The sequence below is a fragment of the Ambystoma mexicanum genome, chromosome 14 (genome assembly GCF_040938575.1).
Source record: "Ambystoma mexicanum isolate Mex_15411 chromosome 14, UKY_AmexF1_1, whole genome shotgun sequence".
Taxonomy (NCBI): Eukaryota; Metazoa; Chordata; class Amphibia; order Caudata; family Ambystomatidae; genus Ambystoma; species Ambystoma mexicanum.
In genome coordinates this window covers 608,055,422-608,077,562 of record NC_090940.1, presented here as the reverse complement: position 1 = coordinate 608,077,562, position 22,141 = coordinate 608,055,422, and the positions used below count along the sequence as shown (strand labels likewise).

At 48.6% G+C, this 22,141-nt stretch overlaps 1 protein-coding gene across 2 annotated transcripts in view; it reads right to left on the bottom strand.

Moving 5' to 3' along the window:
* POMT2 (protein O-mannosyltransferase 2) overlaps positions 1–22,141 on the bottom strand; it is a 296,276-nt gene that overhangs the window by 159,494 nt on the left and 114,641 nt on the right. For both annotated transcript variants that reach the window (XM_069638005.1, XM_069638004.1), the window contains exons 14-18: positions 21,892–21,983; positions 21,172–21,248; positions 10,950–11,021; positions 10,353–10,412; positions 7,454–7,559 (exon numbers count right to left, since the gene is read on the bottom strand). In XM_069638005.1, coding sequence (XP_069494106.1) covers positions 7,454–7,559; positions 10,353–10,412; positions 10,950–11,021; positions 21,172–21,248; positions 21,892–21,983 — 407 coding nt within the window. The remainder of the gene's footprint in view (positions 1–7,453; positions 7,560–10,352; positions 10,413–10,949; positions 11,022–21,171; positions 21,249–21,891; positions 21,984–22,141) is intronic.

Genomic DNA, 22,141 nt, shown 5'->3' with positions numbered 1-22,141 from the left:
GATCATCAGGCACTGGCCTACCAAACTCCATCTCAGGAGAAGTGTCAAGTCCACTGGCATCATGCAAAGACTGAAGCAGATCCTCAGACTTTCCTCGGAAATGAGAAATTCATGAACATTAGAAGTCCCATATGGAAGACCAAAAGGACCAACCTCCTCCTCAGACCTCTCTTCATCCTCATAGATATTCTGGAGGAACTGAAAAAACTCCCTTCCTGGGGAGAGGAGCACACCTCTTATCAGGAACAGGCTTAACAGTCTTGGAAGAAGCATTCCTTAGAGGATCCACAGCCACAGGGGCTTCCACCGGTAAAACATGCCCAGGAGGGAGATGGCGTCGACAACTCAGACATTGTTGACGTCAACCAAGGCTCTGATGGCTTCGAGGGCCTGACCCGGGGTAAAGACGCGACAGACAACTTCAACGACTTCACAGGCTTCGACGATTTCGGTGGAGACGAAGACCTCGACCTGAACCTGGCACATCTCTGGCGATCCCCCGATGCCTTGTCCGAACGGGACCTCGACTGCTCCCGATGCTCATTGCGCTGACTACCTGGGCCCGAGGGTGCACGAGTATCCGATCAAGACCATTCCTTGCCAGCTTCTACCGAAGGCGCGGTTGGAACTGTGCCTTGAGATTGGAAAATCTGCAACACTTGCTCACAAAATGACTCCCATTCCTCAGGGGTGGAGGATTTAGGGCAGGCCACCTTTTTCGAGCAATCATCCAAGGACGGGGAAGGCGAACAGTGATGCTGCTTCCTGGACCGCCTCCACGAAGAGGAAGAGTGGCGCGAACTACTCCGGGACGGAGATCTCCTGGACTTCTTCCGACAAGGAGAGTCCCCTCTCGAGTCGGTCGACAGAATAGTAGACTTCGATTTATGGGGTTTGGAAACATGGCCTACCTTCAATTTCCCTTATGCTCCCGCAAGGCCTTGGCAGTCAACGACTGGCACTTCGAGCAGTAGTCTGTAGCGTGGTCCTCGGTCAGGCACTACAAGCAAATCCGATGTGGGTCCGTGATGGACATGTTGTACCCACAGTCCCGACACTTCTTGAAGCCAGACCGCAGGGTCGTCGGGGAAGACAAAGAAGACATAATACTGAATACAATAGGAAACACGAGGCGCACCAAGTTCTTGAAGCAAACACGTTTGCAGAAGAAATGGAACTGAGGCTACGGGCGCCGTGCGTGCTACTTATAACATCCGATGATATCACCCTCGACGAAGGCCTCCGAGGGACATCGACCCGACGCCATTGACGCAAGGGCGCACTCTGCCGAAAAATGTTCTGAAGCCGCACAGCTTGGACATCATATGTCATAGATGAGGAATACGTTGGAGGACACAATCCATTCGAGACATGTTTTTTTTTATTGTTCATTTGTTATGCGCCTATACATGTGTGGGTCTCATGGCGCAACAAGGCAAAGGGTGGGGGAGGGAGAAACGATCCTACTAGGCCTTGTACATTCGGATCGTGCAAGTGCAGGTATGTATAACACGCTTAATACCTGACACGCTTAATACCTGAAGTGTTGGAAAAAAGTGAGAACCAATACTAGAACCTTCATACTTGTGGTGGAGAAAAGTGAGAATCACTATGGGATCAGTCCTACTTGGCCCAGCCAGGGAAAAGAGTGGACACTGAGTAGAGAAAAAGTTTCAAGTTTAAGGAACAAGAAAAGAGACGGACCATATCGAAAGGGGGAACCAAAGCGTAAAGGACATAGTTGAGAAATTGAAGAACCCTATATCTGAACTATAGAACTTGATCAAAGGACTACCTTTGAATAGGTTACTAAAGCGAACTTGCTGAAAAGCTCCACAGGAGAATGGAGTCATTCTCCTGTGCCTTAGTTGTTTTGATAGTGGCAGAGACATATTAGAGTAGTTTGGGACAGAGGACAGCTCTTCCTTTTGGACTCACTGACAACTGACAAGCATTCTAGTTAGTTTGTGATAGGTAGGCAAAACACATAGTTTAGATAAGGATTAGGAGTTTTTACTTGTTCTATAATAAACAATATTCCAAAATGGAAGAATTGCGTCCTTGTACTTCAGACTCGCCACAGACCCCTCTATCTTTGGGCTCCACAGCAATGAATGTGCTTGCCCAATAAGCAGGTTCTCATATTGACTCAAATGAGAGCAGCAGACCTGCTGCATTTACTACTGTGCTCACCAACCTTTCCCTGGGCTGGGGAGGTGCAGGGTCCTACACCTCTTCCCCCAGGAACCACGGCCCCCATGATACGCCCTAATGGGGCCTCACCCCACTTCCAATGTAGTGCATCTCCTGAGGCATAATAATAGGATGGGTTCCTCTGCTGGGGTGGTCACGGGGCATGCTGCAGGTGGGTGGAGGGAACAATAGAAGAGCTCTTGGGGATCTCCCATTTACCACTTCCTGGGGTTGGGGGGTTGCATCATACAGCAGGTTGCTTCTTCTGGCCCTAGAATCTTCCAGACCCCCCCCCCCCACCCTTTTTCCCCAGACATTATTCCATTGCATCCCCTGTCTAATTTTCCTCAGGCGTCCCCTGTACTGCATAAAAAGACTTGAAATTGCAGTGTGCACCATTAAGCTACACCTAAAATATTTTGGGAGTACTCTGTTCCAGGACGGCAGAATTGGGCCAGTAATGGGGTCACTGTGAAATGCCTTAATCCTTTAACTCCTAACAATGCACTGGGATATACTATCAAGTGCCGGGAGGTACCTGTGGTCACTTGGAAATGCAGCATTTTAAAAATGCACTTGGAGGATTTTAGCAGTTGCACAACTCTCCTCCTACTCCAAACCTGGTACACGTACACACACACACACACCTTTTATTTTATTTAATGTTCTGTAGTATTTAGGCCGCTCCCAATTGCGACCTTGGGCCTATGGTCTTCCCTTTTGGCTTTACTCCGCCATGGTCTGGCTCCTGGGCGGGATCCCATTGTGGTTTTACTCTTGGGTTTGCCCAGTTTGTGGTTGTGCACCAGTGTGGTTTACCACCATCACTGTGATTTTGCTCCCGGGTTACATCCCACTGTCTTTATTTTCCTTGTTTTTCTTAACACCAGGTCTTGTCCCTTGACGATTCTGCCTGCTTACTGTATCCCCTCCCCAACTCATTTAGCTAGGGTTCGACTAATGAATAGGATATGAACCAGAGTTAACAGTATTCTGGTTTATGATGCAAAAAGTTTAAAACTATTAAAATCCAGTCACCAAGCAGTTGTTTACATACGAATATGTAACCCAGATATTTATCATTTGTTTCTGGCAGTTAATAGCTCCTGCAGCAATGTAAAGTATTAGCCCGTGCCAGTCATTCCCTCGGATGATACTTACTCATATTACCATGCATTCACTGCACACAGGCTCAGAATTCTACCCCATCCCTTCTCTGCTCATCCTTAATGTTACCTCCCACATTTTCCTTTGTACAGTCTACTCTTGACTCTGCTACTCTTTAGGTTTGTTTTCGGGTCATTAATCACAGGCCAGAGCACATGAGCTTACACGCTGCGAGTGTCCTCTTGAGCACATCACAAGTTCATCACACATCCAACACAGCACTTCTAGCAGAATGACATTATCACTCTAAAAAGCCTTCATGAAAGCCATCTCACTAGCACAGCCATACTCTCTCCTAATTCTGCACCCTCTCCAATCAACATGGATCCAAAGGTACCGTCGTCCCTGCTGGTCTTTCTCGAGCACACTTGGTTACCCACTTTTTCACTCTCTAGCCCCATTTCCTTTTTATCCATAGACCAAGGTGTAGATACCCATGGCAGGGGAACAATATGCTAATACACAGACAAGCCATGTGTGATGAATCCGGACCATTTGTCCCTTCTTTCCAGAGGGGAGCCACCCCCTTTGAGGCAAGGGGAGGTCGTCCTGCTAACAGGAACCTCCCTAGGGATCTGGGAATGTGGGACATCACTGGGCGGGACTCCCCTCTCAGGGACAGGGACTCCCATTCCTATGGGGAACTCGCTGTCCGGTACACAATGTCTGCCACATGGGAATCGAAAAGACTTACTTCTATTTTGGATTCTCCTGGTAATGACATTTTTTCAATCTCTTTGTCTTCAGGTAATGCTAGATTTTGCCTGAACTCCACAGTCATAGAGGAATTACACACCCCTTTTGTTTATTAGAAAGTACATAAAACAACAAGGAACTTGGAATGGAAGAGAGAGAATCCTACGCAGAAGCAAGCCTCTGACGGGAGGACATCCTGGAGGGGAGGAGCCAGTGGTAGCGTGGAGAGCGAGCCGATCACTAGCCAGATGCGGGAAGGCTGGCAAACTGACTGGCAAAGAAGCAAATGTCGAGAAACAGATGAAGATATGTTATGATCTATTTTATTTATATCACGCTCGTACACAAGTGTTTCAGAGCGCAAACAGGCAAAAGGGAAGGGAACAGGGGAGAACAAAAAAAAACAACGATCTTACTAGGCCCAGTGGCATTAAGAGCACGAAAGTGCATGGTAAAGCAACCATCTCGGCTGGTGGTGTAGAGCAGCAGGTACATGCCTCTGCAGGAAATTCCGCCCCTCTACCTCCTATTTGTTGGAAGCCTGAGACTGTGCCATCCTGAACACCAGCAGTTGAGACCATACCACGGCAAATATTCGAAAGAAGGTACCCCACTGAAAAAAACGTATCAAATGTATCCCCAAAGAGACGACAATCTGAGGGAGGAACTCCCTGAAGGAATATGAAAAAGAGTGAAAGAGAAGCTGGTGATGTCACAAGAGAAGAGTGTGACGCACTAAAAATATTGGTTGACGAGAATGTATGGATCTTACAGAAACTGATGACGAAGTTAAGAATAACCTTACATATGCGAAAAGAAGATTGCACGTGTGCGAAGCACTGCAGAAAATGCAAGACATTCACTAACTGTACAGATGCTGTAACGCAAGTAGATTAAGTAATCTAAGAAGCTGGCTAGATGTAGTGAATAGACTGCAGGCGAAGCCGCCATTGTACAGAAACTGGACATCAGTGTCATGAATTCAGTAAGCCAGGACCCATAGAGAGAAAAGGCGAGAACTGTCTTGCAGCAAGAATAAGCTGAGATTGTGGAAACGAATGGCAAAGCTGTTTGGCCTGGTATCAAAGCTGAAGCAGCCAAGATCGGTTACCTATTCTTGAAGGCAGTGAATGTGTGAAGCTGAATCATCCCTTGTTAAGGTGCAAAGGAAGAACACCAAGCATGCCAAGTTTTATTCATTCAAGAGATTTAAATGCTGCAAAATGGACCAAATCGTGGCCTCCTGTCAAGTGAGCCAAGGATGGAAATAGAGTTGAGCGTGGAGTCCTAGGACAACGCTAGTGAGTACTCGCACTCCCATATATTCCCAGAGACAAGAATACTTTGTAAGGCCAAGTTAAAAGACAATCTTCATGGTGCAAGGCATGGGTGGAGAGATGTTGGGCTAATTGGGTGGGGAGGTAAAGTCAAGACCACCTCCTGGCACCTGGATCTGAGGTTACGAGCTGCTAAATGAACCGAATGTTCCAGAAATGGTACGAGCGTGTCAACCAATTATAGAGGGCCATATAACAAAGGGCCTTATAGTCTGAGAGCCAATGATATACCGTGTACTTAATAGTGTTGAAGATGACATGTTAGAGGTAGGCATAAATTGTCCACCTGATGATAGATAGCCAATCACAAACCCAGCCCTTATAGAAAGTATACTTAGATGTTCCCCTTGAACATATCACTATCGCTCATAGGTTTGTCTTATTTGCCACGTTGTAGGACGTCACGTCCGACGTATTCTTTGCATTCAAGGATGTTTTTATGAAAAATGCACTGAGAGCTCGAGCAAATGTCTGTTGGAACTCCCTGTTTTAGATAATTCTTAATAAAACAGCACCTTTGCCGTCTTCCTGAGTTAGTTTGATTATTTTGTGTTTTGGTGTCAGGTATTCTGCATCCCCAACCATTACATGTACAATACCCAAGGCCATATTCTCAATGGTGCAACCACACAGAAGTGGTGGTGGTGGGCCTGTTAACTGACGCAGAGACCAGACTGCAGTGGAGAGACTGGATCCCCGATCTCCGCATGAGATGCGCATTAGCTGCCGAGCCGGGTAACAGAAGGGAAGTGAACGCTCCCGAAGAGTTAACACTGCTGAGAGGGGTGAACAGAGGTATCAGAGGCTGGGAAAGCCACAAGGGTTACAGGAGCTAAACAAAACATGAACGGGCAGACGCTAAACCAAGCCTATCAAAGGACCAGAGGGCTTTGGAGAGCCTTGAAAAACCAAAACACATGAATATTCGAGGCTGGAGAAGCTACAAGCATTACAAGGACCAAGAAACCCCAAACGGGAAGCCGTCCCGCTAAAGTAAGCCTGCCAGAGGGCCAGAGGACTTCAGGAGCCCAGGAAACACAAAACCGAATGAGCTGAACTGGGGAGAGAGCCTGGAGAGCTCCAGTACTTAGAAATCAAGGACACTATCAAGTACTAAGTCAGAAATGGTGGAATTGAGTTAAGAAAACCCTTTCTTCATGGAAAGAGGGAACTGTATGGAATACTTAATATTTGGTATACAGAACCTAAGTGAGGCTGAGGACTGTACTGTGAGAAATTGATGAACTTTAAAAAAAACAAGCCTTCTTGGAAAAGGGATCCAAGTAATTGGGCCAGTCAGTTAATTCTCCAAACTCTTTTTTGTTATGTTTTTCTAAGTGGTAGGGCCAGTTAGCTAATAGGATTAGGACTAATGACTATTTATTTTTGGACTTGTGACAAGCACCCTTACTTTTAGTTTGTTAGGCAGGGAATCCCCCTGATAGCAGCAGGGCTAGATGGGCATTTTTCTTATTTAAATAAAAACCATTGAAAATGTCACAGCTTAGTCTGACGCCTTCTTCTGGTTCGCCACACATGGCCGTTTGAAAACAAAATGTTGATGATTTGGTATATCATAAATGCTTTCCAACATAACCTTGTATGTAGTTGAATGATATTGTCATTGGTCTGATTTTGTAATGACTCGCCATGTGAAAGCAGTTAATAATTACAGTCGGAATAAATAACATAACAATACTAAACATTTTGTTTAATTCACACATTACGAAAAACATGTCAAGCCAATACGACATAGTGGGATAACAGAGTAATATCATTGGTAGAAATACGACGTAGAAATCAAGCAATTACAGCACAAACAAAACGGTAGGTTTTGCAAAGCAATCAATATGAGACTTGGTCCTAACTTTCTTTTAAGCTGCTGTAGGCGCTTGTAAATTCTTGGAGGTTAAACATTCTGCACTGCACAGATTGACATGTTCTTCTGAGAGACGTACAGATATTTCAAGATTTGTGAAAATAGATGAGGACATTTAATGAAATACTCATATAAAAGTAGTAATGGAAATAAGAAACTGGTCTTGCTCATCAAGAATTACCTTTAACCTTTTCCGTCATTTGAACACCCCGCTGTAGGGAGAAGGCAGCTACAGAGCCCATGAAGAGGTACATGCCAATGCAACCCAGATTTAGCCACCAGATCACCTGCCGAGGAAGAAGAGACATGTTGCACAAGGTGCTAGTTCATTCCGCATCTCGCACCTGTACGCAGAATTCACAGACTGCAGCACACACTCTTCAAAAGCAGCACCATCCAAAAACAAAACGTCACATTTGTCATGCACTGACCGGATAAACTTTGCGGAAATAAATGTGCACAATACCAAAAGGCGCAGAGTGGCTTTGAGTGCTGTCCTATTGTAGGGTGACTGTGGATGCCCTGCAGATGAGCCTATCGAGGTGTCCATCTAGTGACTATTTGCAATAAGGGCTGCTGATGCCCAACACCTGTAGCGCTCCTCCCCTTGGCTGCTGATGTTCCAAAAAGTAGAGCCTCTCTCTGTGGCATAAGGCTGCGATGCCCAACAGTAGCGCACCTCCTCACGGAATGGCGCTTCTGATGCCCAAAAACATTAGTGCTCATACCTGTAGTAGAAGGCTGCTGATGCCCATCAGCACAGCTCTTCCCTGTGAAACAGGGCTGCTGATGCCCAACAGTAGCATGCTATTATGAATCCAATGGAGTCATCACAGATTCCCCAGCGGTGACCTTCTCCCATGTGGCCAGTGGATAGCAGCTGCTACCAGATCCTGACTCTGGGGGCCGTTATATGAGGGAGGATCACATGGGAGGAGACAACCACCGGGGAGATGTCATGGTGGCTTCATTGGATGAGACTTGGCATCCCCCCATTTGCCCATGGAAAAGACCCCCTAATACACAATACCCTAATGGTTTAGTGCCATGCATCTGTTCCCCCCTTTAGGGAAAGTAGAAAAACCTTTTTCCAATACCCTATCGACCAACCTCCCATCCCTCGTCTAAAAAGTAAAAGCTCCAAGAATACCCTTTTCAGTTCTAATTCCCCTTCATAAAGAACTGGATTTTCATATGGAACCATTGAGAGAGACTTTCCAAGTACTATTCATTACATTTTTTGGCTCCAATTTCCACAACCACCTAAGTAATGGTACGAGGAGGCTGGAGGAAATGATGCAGAGCAGAAGGAACCTCAAGCTCAATGTGTGCTAGTTTTCAGAACACACCCATGCGTGGGACATTTAAACATGGCAACCAAGCTATTGGTAGAAGGTGTACGGGAGAATATGTTGCATCTCCATCAGAGGACTGTGGAAGCTGGAGGCACGAGACGGTGAGGCAGAGCTAAGGGGTTCATCAGCAGGGAGAGAAAGTAACATTGTGTGAGCACAACATGCTGCAGAGACGTCAGGAACCACAGGAAGATTCCCGGGGATTCGGCAGCTGGAATAAGCAGCATTACCCTCACCGGGACCTGAAGGAAAGCAGGCGTGCAGGAGCGGAGCCGCGAAAGCCACCGTACAAACAGTCAAAGCAGTCCAGAGTGGGAAGCAAGCGGCAAAGCTACACTGCGTAAGTGCCAACGGGACCAGACACCTCACAGAGCCGGTGAGCCAGCCCAGGCGAAGTGGGGACCCCCGGACATCTCGGCAACAATGCAAAAGACAGTTTGAACATTATAAAGCTGCAGAGACACAAACAATATGAAGATTGTACTCTGCCCTTTTGACTCGCAAACAAACACGACCCCCAACAATATATACAAGTGCATGGAATGCAGATTATGGGGAAAACTTAAAGCCAACATTGAAACAACTAGATATACTGAATCAAGGAAGATATATGCAGTTTTGGATGTAAAGAGAAACTGTTGTATGGAAATAAGAAGTCCTGGCAGGCGAGTAAACCAGGCAGTTGCGAGTGCATAAGAATTCTTGGAAGGGGAGTATACCAGGCAGTTGGAAGTGCATAGGAAGTCCTGACATGGGAGTATACCAGGCGATTGCAAAGGTAACAAGAAGTCCCAAGAAAGGACAGTGTTTGCTGAACAAAGAAGGAACTTTGTAAAAAAAGGAATCACCAGGCTAAGCAGATTTGTAACTAACAGGATTGTTGCGGGCCAAGAAAGACATAAGGAACTGTTAGTCCAAGACACCTTGACATACCATTGACTACTCCAGGGGAAGTCTGTTACCTTGGATAACTTATGTTGGAGCTGTTCTAGTTTTCATTTATGAACACTTTTTGCAAACACCAGGTTAAAAACATGTCCCTTCTCACTTTATTATTTTGTTTTAGTGTGAGTGTCAGGATAGAACGTTTGGACACCAGGACAGTTGATTTCTGACCTCCTGACAGACAGATCCATAGTTTTTGGTTTTAGGTAGGGACTTCCTCGTACAGCATGGTCAGAGAGGCATTTTCCCAACCTGTTTATGGTAATAAAAGTATTAAACCAAAAACATGACCACTTTGTGTCTGGCTTTTATTTCGGACACTTCACAACACCTTCCCATGGCCTGGTACTGCAGATGCTCAACAAGAGTAGAGCTCCTCCCTGTGGCATAGGGCTGCCGATGCCCAAAAGTAGAGCTCCTCCCAGTGGTACAGGGTGCTGATGTCCAATAACAGTATTATGCCTCCCCTGTGGCACAGTGGTGCTGATGCCACTGGTCTGAACAGGACCATAGAGTAGAATGGGTGGAAGTAAACATATGCTGCAAATACTCTGGTGACGTATTGCTCCGATTTGAGGGTGCCTACTGCGATGTTACTCCGCTTATCTGAACAAAAATACTGATTATGCAGAACATCCACAAAGACGTCAATACTTTCAACCACTGGGCACACAACAACCACCCCTTCATGAAAATTACACAAGCTAGGAAGGACACATCATCAATTCTGTATTTTTAAATGACAAACCAAGTAAAAACACCAATAGAAAAGATGCTTACTGGATTTCCAAGCAGGTATACACGATAATCAGTAGTGTTGACGCCAGAGAACCGAAGCCCCTGTGGGATAGAAGCATAGTTATTGGTTCGAGCTGGACATCTGATGCCACCGCAATGTAATTCTGAAAGCTCACGCAAGATGCATGGCATGATAAAGAGCATACCAATTGTGCAGGGAAAGCATTCCATTGGTGGACCAGTCAATATTTTTAGGTACATGCCTAAAACGGAATAGGACAAAATGACCAATGGCAAAAACTCTGACCCCCATTTTTCCGCAGATATATATGTGGGGGGGGGGTAAAGTTCATAAAAATGTATAGGGGTAAGGTGGGGGGAGGTTCTCCCCCCACATATATATTTGCGGAAAAATGAAGAAAAAAAAACAGAAAAAAAAAAAATCAGACTTTTGGTAGTCGGACTTTTGCATTCAGTCATTTCACACAGATCCGCCTAAAACATAGGCACTCAAACACTGCAGTTTAGAGAACACTTATTAAGTATAAGGAGGCTAATTCTAGCATGTTCATGAGCAGGGAAGTCATCAGTGGGAGGTCAGAACACACATGCAGTCTGCCGGGGTGGACCGACTCTCACCTGATAGTTGATAGGCCAGTGCCAGGGCTTGGAAGTCACTTCGTTCTCTTTGGGCTTCAAGCCGCTGTTTGCCTGCAAGAAGCAGCAGAGGCAGATTGTCATTTCACAGCGACATGCTCAATGCTTCAGCAAAGACCTCATGTTACAGAGTAAGAGAGGCCATTTTAGGAAAGCATTAATTACTGAGATATACTTCGATACTTGACATGTTCCTATATTCGCTTTTAAAATTATGTGTCATTCACGCTTTTGAAAAAATATACATTACACACACATGCAGGAAACACCCTGCTGGATAGAGGTTTCAAAAAAGATGTTACGCCAGGGGGTGGTGACAATATAGCGGGTTGAGTATAAAGAAAAGGTGCATATATTTGCCTCTCGAAATGTAGAAATAATGGATGATTTGACAAGCTTTTGCTTTGAATCTCATATTGTCTTGCAATTACCTTCTTTGCTAGAGTTTCATGTTTACAGTACTTCTGGTTCACCTTTACCTTGCATCTTTTAGGATTCTTCTTTTGTCCTTTTTTCCCCTTGTATTCCATTCAGTTGTTTAACTTGTCCCATAACTTTGACTCTACCAATTCATTAATTTACTTACAGCGGTTAGGTGTAAGCGCATTAAAATAAAATAAACAAACCCTCTTTTAAGAGAGGAACAATGGGAGCCAACATAAGAATGAGCTGGTAATACTATAATTATTAGTGGATATAAAAGATGGTGAGACGGAATGTTTTTGCTCCTTCATACCGTCTTGCTTATAGCCCTGACTCCTTGCAGCGTTGACCTCTACCCAAGTATCCTATGGAACAAGTTACTTACCTGTAACTGTTGGTTCACCAGCATGAGTCTGGCATGGATTCACATGCTTATGAATATTCCCCGTCGTCAGGCTGGGAATCCTCAGTAAAGAAAAAATCAGTTTCAGTTTTGTTTCAGAAATGTCTTTCTCCTAATAACCAATCACTGGTCTCTGGGTCATACTGCCCCCAGCCAATGGCTGCCCTCTACCTAAGCCCCATCTTGTGCAGCCATCTTCAGATTTGGTAGCACGTAAAGTGGCAGTAGGACCAAGAGAAGAGCCGCAGAGGGGTAGGAGGGAGGGTTTGCATGTGAATCCATGCCAGACCCATGCTGGAGAACAACAGTTAGAGGTAAGTAACTTGTTCCTTCTCCAGCATGGGGTCTGGCATGGATTCACCTGCTCATGAATACAAGAATACATAGCAGTACACACATGCACAATCACGGGAGGTGGCAAAGCTCAACATTAAGCATTTCATCAACTCGACATTAAGCATCTTTTACCTTCTCACCAGGCCCACCTTCAGGCGAACAGGTTGCGCAGCACTGCCTGCCCGACTCTGGCCTCCTCCCTGGAATTCCGGCCGACACAGTAGAATCTCGTGAAGGTGTGTCGACCTCCACGTAGCAGCCCTACAGATGTCCAGCAGGGGCACACCAGACAGGAATGCTGTGGTAGCAGCGATCGCTCTGGTAGAATGGGCTCTCGGACGGCCGGGCAAGGGTCGGTTTGCCAACGGTGACGGTGCATAATGCAGCGGAGAGCCATCTGGAAATGGAAGCCTTCGAGAGGGCCTTCCCTTGATTCACAGGTCCAAAGTTCGCAAACAGCTGTGATGTCTTCCGTAGGCTCTGTGTGCGGTCCACGTAGAACCAGCGCTCTAGCCACATCTAGCGAGTGCAAAGTCCTCTTGGCCGGCAACAAAGGCGACAGGAAGAAAACAGGTAACACCAAGGGCTCGTTGAGATGGAAGTCCGACGGCACCTTGGGCATAAAGGAGGGGTGCGTCCTCAGCACCATCCTCGTCTCGTGGAATGTCAGGTATGGAGGTTAACAGGAAAGGGCCTGGATCTCTTCCACTCGTTGTGATGGCCACAAGAAACGCCATCTTCCACGACAGGAACTTCAACGGTGCCGAATGCAGCGGCTCGAATCGCGGCCCCCATGAGCCTGGTCAGCACCACGTTGAGTTCCCATGCCAGGGCCTTTACCGGCGGGAACGATCGGAACAGTCATCTCATGAACTCTTTCATAGGGCGATGGGACCACAGAGATGATTGCCCCGGAGTTCTGGTGTAGCGGGAGATAGCCGCCAGACGGATCTTGATGGAGGCATGAGCCAGCCCCGCCTTAGCCAGTGATAGCAAGTACGGCAGCACTTGAGGGGCCATAATCTGCAGAGGGTTAATCTTCTGTACGCGGCACCAGACAGAGAACCTCTTCCATTTGTGTCGATAGCACTTGAGAGTCGTGGACGGCCTGGCCTTTGCAAGCACCTCCTTGCAGTCTGCCGGGATATCGTACCCTCCGAACTCTAGTGCTGCAGGAGCCAGGCCTGCAGGTTCAGCGACCCCGGGTCGTGGTGGAGGATGGCGCGTCCTTCTCTGGCGAGAAGATCCGCGTCCGTCGGCAGTTTGACTGGGGGTGGGGGGGACGCTGACATGTGTAGAATGTCCGGGAACCAAATCTGCCTCGGCTACGCCGGTGCGACGAGTATCATCCTGCACCAGGACCGTCTGAGTTGACTGATGAGTCGCAGTAGCAAAGGCAACGGTGGGAACGCATACAGGAACAGGCCGTCCCAGGGGAATGAGAAGGCATTGCCCATACTCCCCGGCTGGGGAAACCTCCTGGTGAACCTCTGGCATTTGGCGTTCATCGCCGTCAGGAATAGGTCGATCTGGGGATTGCCCCATCGTCGGAATAGGAGATCCACTTGATCCTGCTGTAGCTCCCACTCGTCGTCACCGTTTCCTGATGTACCGGAGTCTGGAAGTCCAAGCCCGCCGCAAGATCCAGTGGTGGGGCACCCACGCACATCGCTTGGCGGAAAGTCTTGTTGAGTGAGATCCTGTTTTCAAAACTGCCCGCCGCTTGCATCCAACAGGTGTCGAGGAACTCTTGCAGTGGTCGCATCTGCAGCCTGCACAGGCGCACGAGGTAGATGCACAAGGACATCATGCTGAGTAGGGACTTGATGGACCTCACCCTGGCCGCATCCAGGGTCAACAGCCATTGTACCTTGCCCAGGATGGCCTTCGTCCTTTCCTCCGACGGTGAAGCCAATAGTGCCACTGTGTCGAGTCTGGCTCCCAGGAACAGGGCGACTTGCAACGGTACCAAGTGGGATTTCGCGAAGTTGATCGAGAATCCCAGATCCGTGAGCAGTTGGACGGTCTTCGCTGTGTGATCGACGGCGAGTTCCCTTGACTTTGCTCAGATGAGCCAATTGTCCAGGTAGCGGTAGACATGGATCCCCTGCAGGCGCAGCCGTGCCGCCACTGGTGCCAGGCACTTGGTGAACAACCTGGGCGCCGACTTCAATCCGAAGGGAAGGGCCTTGAACTGATAGTGCCGCCCCTGGACCACGAATCGTAGGAATTTGCGATGTCCTTTTAGAATGGAGATGTGAAAGTAGGCCTCCTCAAAGTCCAGCGACGATAGGAGATCGCCTTCCTCCAGCTGTCTCAGCACGTGCTGGAGGGTGACCATCCGGAATTTCAGAGACTTGATGTACTTGTTTAGACGACGAAGGTCCAGGATGGGTCGCCAACTGCCGGTCTTCTTCCGGAAGAGGAAGTACCACAAGTACACTCCGGAGCCCCGGAGCCTTTTTGGGACGAGTTCTATGGCTCCCTTTCTTAGCATCGCTCATACCTCCAGAAGTAGTTGTGGGACGTGGTTTTCCTTCCTGGCCACGGGTCGTATACGGGGCACCTTCTCTGAAATTCCAGAGTGTGCCCGCGAGCCAGGGCATCCAGCACCCAACGGTCGGTGGAGATGGACTCCCACACGCTGACGAATTTCGCCAGCCGGCCTCCCACCGCGGTGCTCGGGTGGGTGCCCGACGCCATGGCCGGTTCAGTCCTGTTTCGTCGCAGCCATGCTGCCTTGGCCTCCCTGTCTTGCCGCGTCCTCTGTAGGCTTCCTGCGACGAGGAGCGGGCGCTGAATCCTTTGGAGGCACCTTGCTTGCCTCTGGATTTCCGAAAGTATGGCCGTCTTTATTGAAGAACACCCAAGGCCCGAGCCGTCTCGGTGTCTGCCTTGATGGCCTGCAGTGACTCGTCCACTGTCTTGCCAAACAGGTTGTTTCCGTTGAAGGGCATGTCCAGAACCCTGGTCTGCACGTCCTGGCGGAAGTCGGTGGCCCTGAGCCAACCGCGCCGGCGAAGGCAAACGCTGTGGCCCATCTGACGAAAGCTGGTGTCGGCGATGTCCGTGGTCACCGTTATGGCGTGGTCCGAAGCCACCTCGCCTTCCTGTTAGATTTCCAGGGCCTTAGCCCTCTTGTCATCCGGGAGGAAGTCCAGCGGGGAGCGATCTTGAACCACAGCTCCCTGTCGTAGCGTGCCACGATCGCGAGGGCGTTGGCCGCTTTAATAGTCATCGCCGCTGACGAGATGACCCGTCGTCCCATGGCGTCCAGCTTCTACCCCTCTCCTTCCGGCGGGGATGTTGAAGTTGAAGCCGTCACCTCAGCCGCTTTCTTCTTGGCCGCCGCGGAGACCACTGATTCTGGGGACGGCTGCGCCCTGAGGCACATAGGGGCGGAGTCCGGGACCCAGTACTTCTTCTCGTACCGGTCTCTTAGCAGGAGCCGTGGACGGGTTCTTCAGGAGCGCAAGCCCCTCGTCCCAGATGTCGTCCAGTAACGGGACTGCGAGGACAGTCTTCCTCTTGGCCTCCCGCCGTTGGTATAGGAAACCCTCTTTCTGTTCTTCGGGGCAGATCTGGAAGAGCTCAGATGCCCTGGCGATCATGGCGTGGAAGGAGCCAATTTCATTGGGAGGGTGGGAGGGGGGGGATTGGCCCGAGCAGGTGGTGATGGGAGGTCCATTCCGTCGTCACCACCGTTGTTGTCCGTCGCCGTCTCCGTTCCCGTCTCACCCCTCAGTGGAGGTGAAGGAGGTGAAGGCTGAGAAGGCTGGAAAGGAGGAGGGGGATGGATTCGCCTCCGCTTGCTCAGTGGGCTTTTTGACGGTCAATGCTCAGCTGGATCGTCCGCTGGGGGCAAGGGCAACCTTGTCCTTATCTCCGTACACAAGGCCTGAATAGCCATCAAGATCGCTCCTGAGTTGTCTTGTGGCACAGACACCGGTTGTGACGGGAGCGACGGTTGGGGAGTAGGATCCTCCGTCTCCTCCACGGCCTGCGGCTCCTCGTCGGCACCACTGTCGCTTTCTTTGTCCGCCGATCCCTCCTGTAGGACCGGACCTCCTCAAACTTCTTGTCGCGGATCTTTGCAACGCCAGCCAGCTCATCTTCAGAGGAGGTATCTGTGTCCGTAATGTCTACCGTGCCCCCCTCTTTCTCCGCCCAGGGTTTCACGGGGGGTCTTAACGATAGGCTGAAAAGAGGATTCCCTCTGTGGTGGCAGGGAAACACTAGGCCCGAGGTACTCTCCACTGGGATAGCCTCCGCAGGCTTCGCCAGGGCTGCCAGGACTCCCTCGATTGAGGCCTTAGCAGGGTGAATCAGGGCCTTTGCGACTTTGGGCGTGCCTGAGGCCTTCACCTTGGGGGGGATGTCGAAGCTTACCCGGGTTCTCCGACTTCCTTTTCCCCGAGCCAAAGCGTTGGCTCATGGTTGATGGCGTCAGTGACATCGCGCCCTGCCTGGCAGCCAAAGAGCCCGACCCATCTGTGCTCCCGGTGCCCGCGGACTCGCAGTGCTTTGCCTTCTGTTGGGGCCCCCGTCGCCGGAGCACCCTCAAAAGGTCTTAGAAGACCGCTCGACTACTACTTCTCCCCTGCTGCTGGGCTTTGCCCTCCAGCCAGTTGGTGAGTCGAGTACGACGATCCTTCATTGTCCGTTCGGACATATTCTTACAAAACGCACAGTCCTTCTCCACGTGCAATTTGTTGTCGTGAAGGCAGTAGAGGCACCGAGAGTGCTCATCTTCCTTGAAGACATTTTGTAATCTGCATCCAGGGCAGCTCCTGAAAAGCTTGGATCGGGGCGTCGTGTTTCCTTTGTCCTCTGCCATGTCCACGCGGGTTAGGCCTCAAAGATTTTCCGGAAACCTCCAAGAAGCGAAACTCGACGAAAACTCGCCCTTGAGGGGCGTAGAAAATTATGAAACGGGTCCCCGTTAATCGGAAGTAGAATCGGTGGAGCTTGAGGTTCGATTGACTGAACAAATGATAGTAAACTCTTTGAAAAATCGCAAAACGCAGTAAAAGCTCAAGAGCTATAGCACGAGGACTCCAACACTTGAAGGTGCAGTAAAAATCTGAAGATGGCTGCCAGAGAAGGGGCTTAGGTAGAGGGCAGTCATTGGCTGGGGGCAGTATGACCCAGAGACCAGTGATTGGTTATTAGGAGAAAGACAGTTCAGAAACGAAACAAACTGATTTTTTCTTTACTGAGGATTCCCAGCCTGACAACGGGGAATATTCATGAGCATGTGAATCCATGCCAGACCCCATGCTGGAAAAATCCATTATCCCTATAGCAAGGTATCTGCCGACCAACAGCCCCCCCCCCCCCCTTTTCAGGTGTAGCCTTCCCTACACCTGTGGAGTAGGGTCCTGGGCACAGGGGAGTGTGCGCCTGGAGGAACACAGTCATTAACAGGGCATAGATCCGACTACTTCCATGGAAGTAGTGACTGAGCACATGATGCAGCGGAAAGGCGGGAAAGCAACATTCTATGAGTGAAATTGATGGAAACAGAAATAAAGTATGAACAAGAAAAGAAGTGAGTGGCAACGGAATGTGTGCCACTTGCCAGTGCCAACAAGTTTCAAAAACTTTGTAAATCAATGGCGACATTAATGGGCGTGCTGTGTGGCTATTTGTACATCACTTTCTTTGGTGGCCAGTGAAATTGTTGCTGGAAAAATAAATGAGTAAAGAAAAGCCAATTAAAACATACCAATCTCCTTTATTAACATTTAGCTCCTTCATTGACAATGAAACGCAGAGTACCTAGTTATGTAGAACTCGAACGTTTAACAATCGTTCATTTAAGGTTAAACAAACAAAACACTAGAGCGCAACAGTGGTTTAACAGAGGCTCCAATTGCGGAAGAACGTCGCAAACAAAACACTAGAGCGCGCCATGGCTCTTTCACCTAGCCGGAAGTTCATGAAAAACTATGCAAGGCTGCCATTTGATAATCTTTGGAGTAATTGGAGGTTTTGAAATTGAGAGTTTTTGTTCAAGAGGGTCAGTTACGGTGCGGAACACGCAAACCCTACAGTGCATGTGTTTAAACTGTAGTAACAATGCAAGGCATCTTACTTCAGAGGACTTGCCTCAGGCTCCTTTGGCATATTTAATGTAAACATCTAGGCACGCTCTCGTTTTCGGTTGAACTGTGCGTTTCTATAGACTTAAAATGTTTCTTGTTACTTGCATCAAAGACTTTAAAAAGTAAACAATTTTTAATATCTGCGTGTCTGGTGTGTCGATAGCTGTGTTAATATCAATATTTTCTTAAGCACTTGTCGCTCTAGACATGGTCAACGCCTTTGATTCAGTGCAGTGGGAATGGCTCTTCCGGGTGCTTGAACAAAATGGCCTTGGGCCGAATATACTGCAATGGATTTGCTTGCTAGATCAAGAACCGTTGGCCAGGGTGAGGACGGGTAAGGTGGTCTGACAGCTCGACAAGGGGCCCCCAGCAGGGTTGCCCACCATCTCCGATCCTTTTTTTGCTGGCTAGAATTTTTCGCTCTGAATTCTGAGATGCTGATATAGAAGTGAGGGGGGCAACACCACGTCATACCTTTGTACACGGACGACGCTCTGCTGTATGTGTAAAATACCATAGTTCATGTCCCATACATGATACATGTTAGAAGTGCTGAACCATTTGGAAGCCTTCACAGGTAATAAGGAGAGCCAGGATAAGTCGCTGGTGTTCCCGCTGGGTGCATTGAAGGGGAATGTGGCAAAGGACCTTCCCGAGGTGGGGTTATAGTGGGAGGTGGAATCTTTCCGCTATCTAGGTATCCAGATCCACCATTCGGTTGCAGACACATTTCAATATAATGTGGAGAGGGCACTCACAGGAATAGATGACAGGATGACATTTTGGAACAGGCATCTTCTATTCCTAATGGGCAAGATCCTCCCCTGGTTACTCGATTTCTTTGAAAACATCCAGTATATAGCCAGACCGCCCTTCTTTAAATCACTGGATCACAGAATAGCTGAAATTATATGGGGCAGGAAGCGGCACAGTGTGGCGTTACCTACGCTGCGTATAGGGCAACAGGAGGGGGGATTGGCTCGATCGGATTACGAATTGTACTTCTGGCATCCCAGCTACAGCACGCCACTAAATGAGAGAGGTGGGTAAGGGGGAATAAACAGGCAGTTAATGGGAGAACCCAGGAATCACCACTCGGGACTCGAGATGCTATGGAGAACAGCAAGGAAAGCGGAAGAATCATGCTTAAATACAGTGGTCAGGCAGGCCTGGAAGAGGACCCAGATCAAGTTGCAGATGAGGGTGGGATATAGTCCCCAACATAATCCTGAAAGCAGAGATGATAGGGGACATAAAGGATGCCAAATGCGCTGTAGGGGGGGTGTCTGACCCTGGGGGGCCCATTCGAGGGGATGACTCTGCTGCCCTTCAGCGTTTGGGCAGAAAGGTACCGGATGCCGACAGGACAGTTGCTAAATTATGCCAGACTGACCAGCGCCTTGGCGACCAAGAGGGATACGATACCAGAGGAACCCCCAACCGCCCCCATTCTTCAGGCGATCCTAACCACGGGGAGCGAGGGACATGCTATATCCGGGCTATATTTCGCACTGCAGGACAGTAGGACTCTCCCGCAGCTTAAGGTGAAGGAAAAGTGGGAGAGTGATATGGGAGTTACGTTTCAGGAACCGGCTTGGCGTAGAATATGTGGGAATGTGGAGAAGGTCTCAAGAAACGCCAGATTCAAACAAACACGATGCAATAGCTTACAACCGGTATATCCAACCACACAAAAACTGCACATGATGAACCCAATCACCCGCACTAATGCTTGAGGTGTGGGCAACACGCAGCAGGTTTCTGGCATATGGTCTGGGCGTGCCCGGTTATAGCGGAATACTAGTAAAGGGTAATGGCAAAGATTAATGCACTGTTGGTGGATTAGTCTCCCAAGGCATGCCTGCTGGGGGTGGTTCGCAGGGGGAGAGGGGCGACGGAGTCAACGAAAAAAGAATGGCAGCCTTAGTGGTACAGCACTGGGGAGGAGAGAGGGATCAGAGGGAGAATAACTGGCCTGGAACATCCTTCAATCGTGGGGGGCAGGGAGTTGGGTGGGGAAAAGGGCTGTAATGTTCCCGTTATTACAACTGAAAAGCTTAGGCCCTTTTGTTTTGATATGAGCCCTTTATATTACTACTCATCATTTTCAGAACAGTTTTTTGTCACATTGATATTTTCACAATGATGATATCATATACAAGCACCCCCTTTCAACACAGGTTTTTGTGAAGGTTAAAAGCTTTGTTTCCATAAATGCTTTTCCTATCTGGACATATATAGGATACTAGTATGTGTACCACAAGATGAAGGTGCACTCCAGTTCTCAGTATACCTGGCAACTCAGGCTGTGTTCTCCTCCAAGCACTTTCGTGCCTCATGCTCTCTTCAGGAAGACAGTCCCAGGTGTTGATTATTTCATCCCCATCAGTGCAGGGAATTCTGAGAACTGGAGTGCGCTCTTCATCTTGTGGTACACAGGATAATAGTATGTATTTGGCTATTCGCTTATTGTGAAGCAAACGTGTTGCAGTGGCCCATGTGACTAGAATGTTGAGATGGTTGTACAGGAATATAGGACTTAGTTATGCAATGTGAGAATGCCTACTCAGTCATGTAACGCCCCCCAAATAATGTCAATTATGCCAGTGACTTGAGAACAGCCCTTGTGGTTGCAGGTTTCCTTCCTCGAACAGTACACATGGATTCTTCTCAGTGAATAAACTTCCCAGCACAAGTAGCAGCCTGCACCAGAAAGCACCATTCCCATCTTAGAAATATCCTCCCTGCCTATGCAAGTGCTTAAAGCCCAGAGCGGAGCTTCCTCTACCAAACAGCTAACTGCTGGCCCAAGAAACATGGCTTTCACCAGAGAGGAATTCTTCCCATTGCCCACCAACTGAATGAGGACTCCTGGCCAGATCCCCCCCCCCGGCCCATTCCATAACGTATGAACAGTATCCACTTCCCTTACCCGGATCATAACGATGTGCGACTCCATCAGGATCTCAAGGAATGTTGGCTTCAGAACAGCAAGGCTGATGTTGGGCACTAAAGGGGAGAAACAAAGGGAGGCGCATCAACCTGGTATCACACATTCAAATGCATAAGCAAACTTTAAGACTTAATATAGCAGGATCAGCTGCTTCTTCCCTTTCAGGAGAAACAAAAACAGGGGGTATGTGGGTTCCTTGCTTCCTGTTTTTGTACTGTGCTGTACATTGGATCTGTTGATCTTTAGACAATTGCAGCTCTCTACATTCCTACGCCCTATCCCTCTGTATTCTAATACTTAATTGGTTATTTATAATGTTCTTAATACCCAGAGGTTTCTAAGCGCGGACCTGGGGATCGAACCTGTGTTGATCCGTGTCGTCTTGCTTCCAAGGCTAGCATGTTGCCCCTGAGCTATCCTCCCGAGAGGGATGGATAGCTCATGGGCCGGTAGCATCAGACTTAGATTATCGCACCCCAACCTCCCCAGGAGCCCAGAGTGCTCAGGTGTGACCTCAAAAGCAGGATGGATTGGACTGCAGGCAAAATAATGGGCCAGAACAATCTCCCTTGAGTGGAAGGCTTAGATATTTAAAAGGAAACGAGTCTTGCATTGCTTTATATGTTCCACCCAAACCCCAGACTCCTTCCACGTGAGCTGAAGCTCGGGCCACCTCCACGCTCCTTGCAGCCCATTTACATTTTAGATTCATGTGATCCTCCACGTTCCAGAGGGTGCTCGGCGTCTCCTTCGGGTAGGGACTGCAGGTCACTTCGCCTTGCTCCCAGCCCCTGTGGAGAACGTTTTAAGAATTAGCATCTCAAACAGAATGACAATGGGACAAATGACATCAGCAACAGTTTTGGAGGGGTATAATAATAATTAAAGAATGCTTGGTGTTGTAAGACATGTTCAGCTTCTTTGTATTGAGATTAATAAACACAGGCTT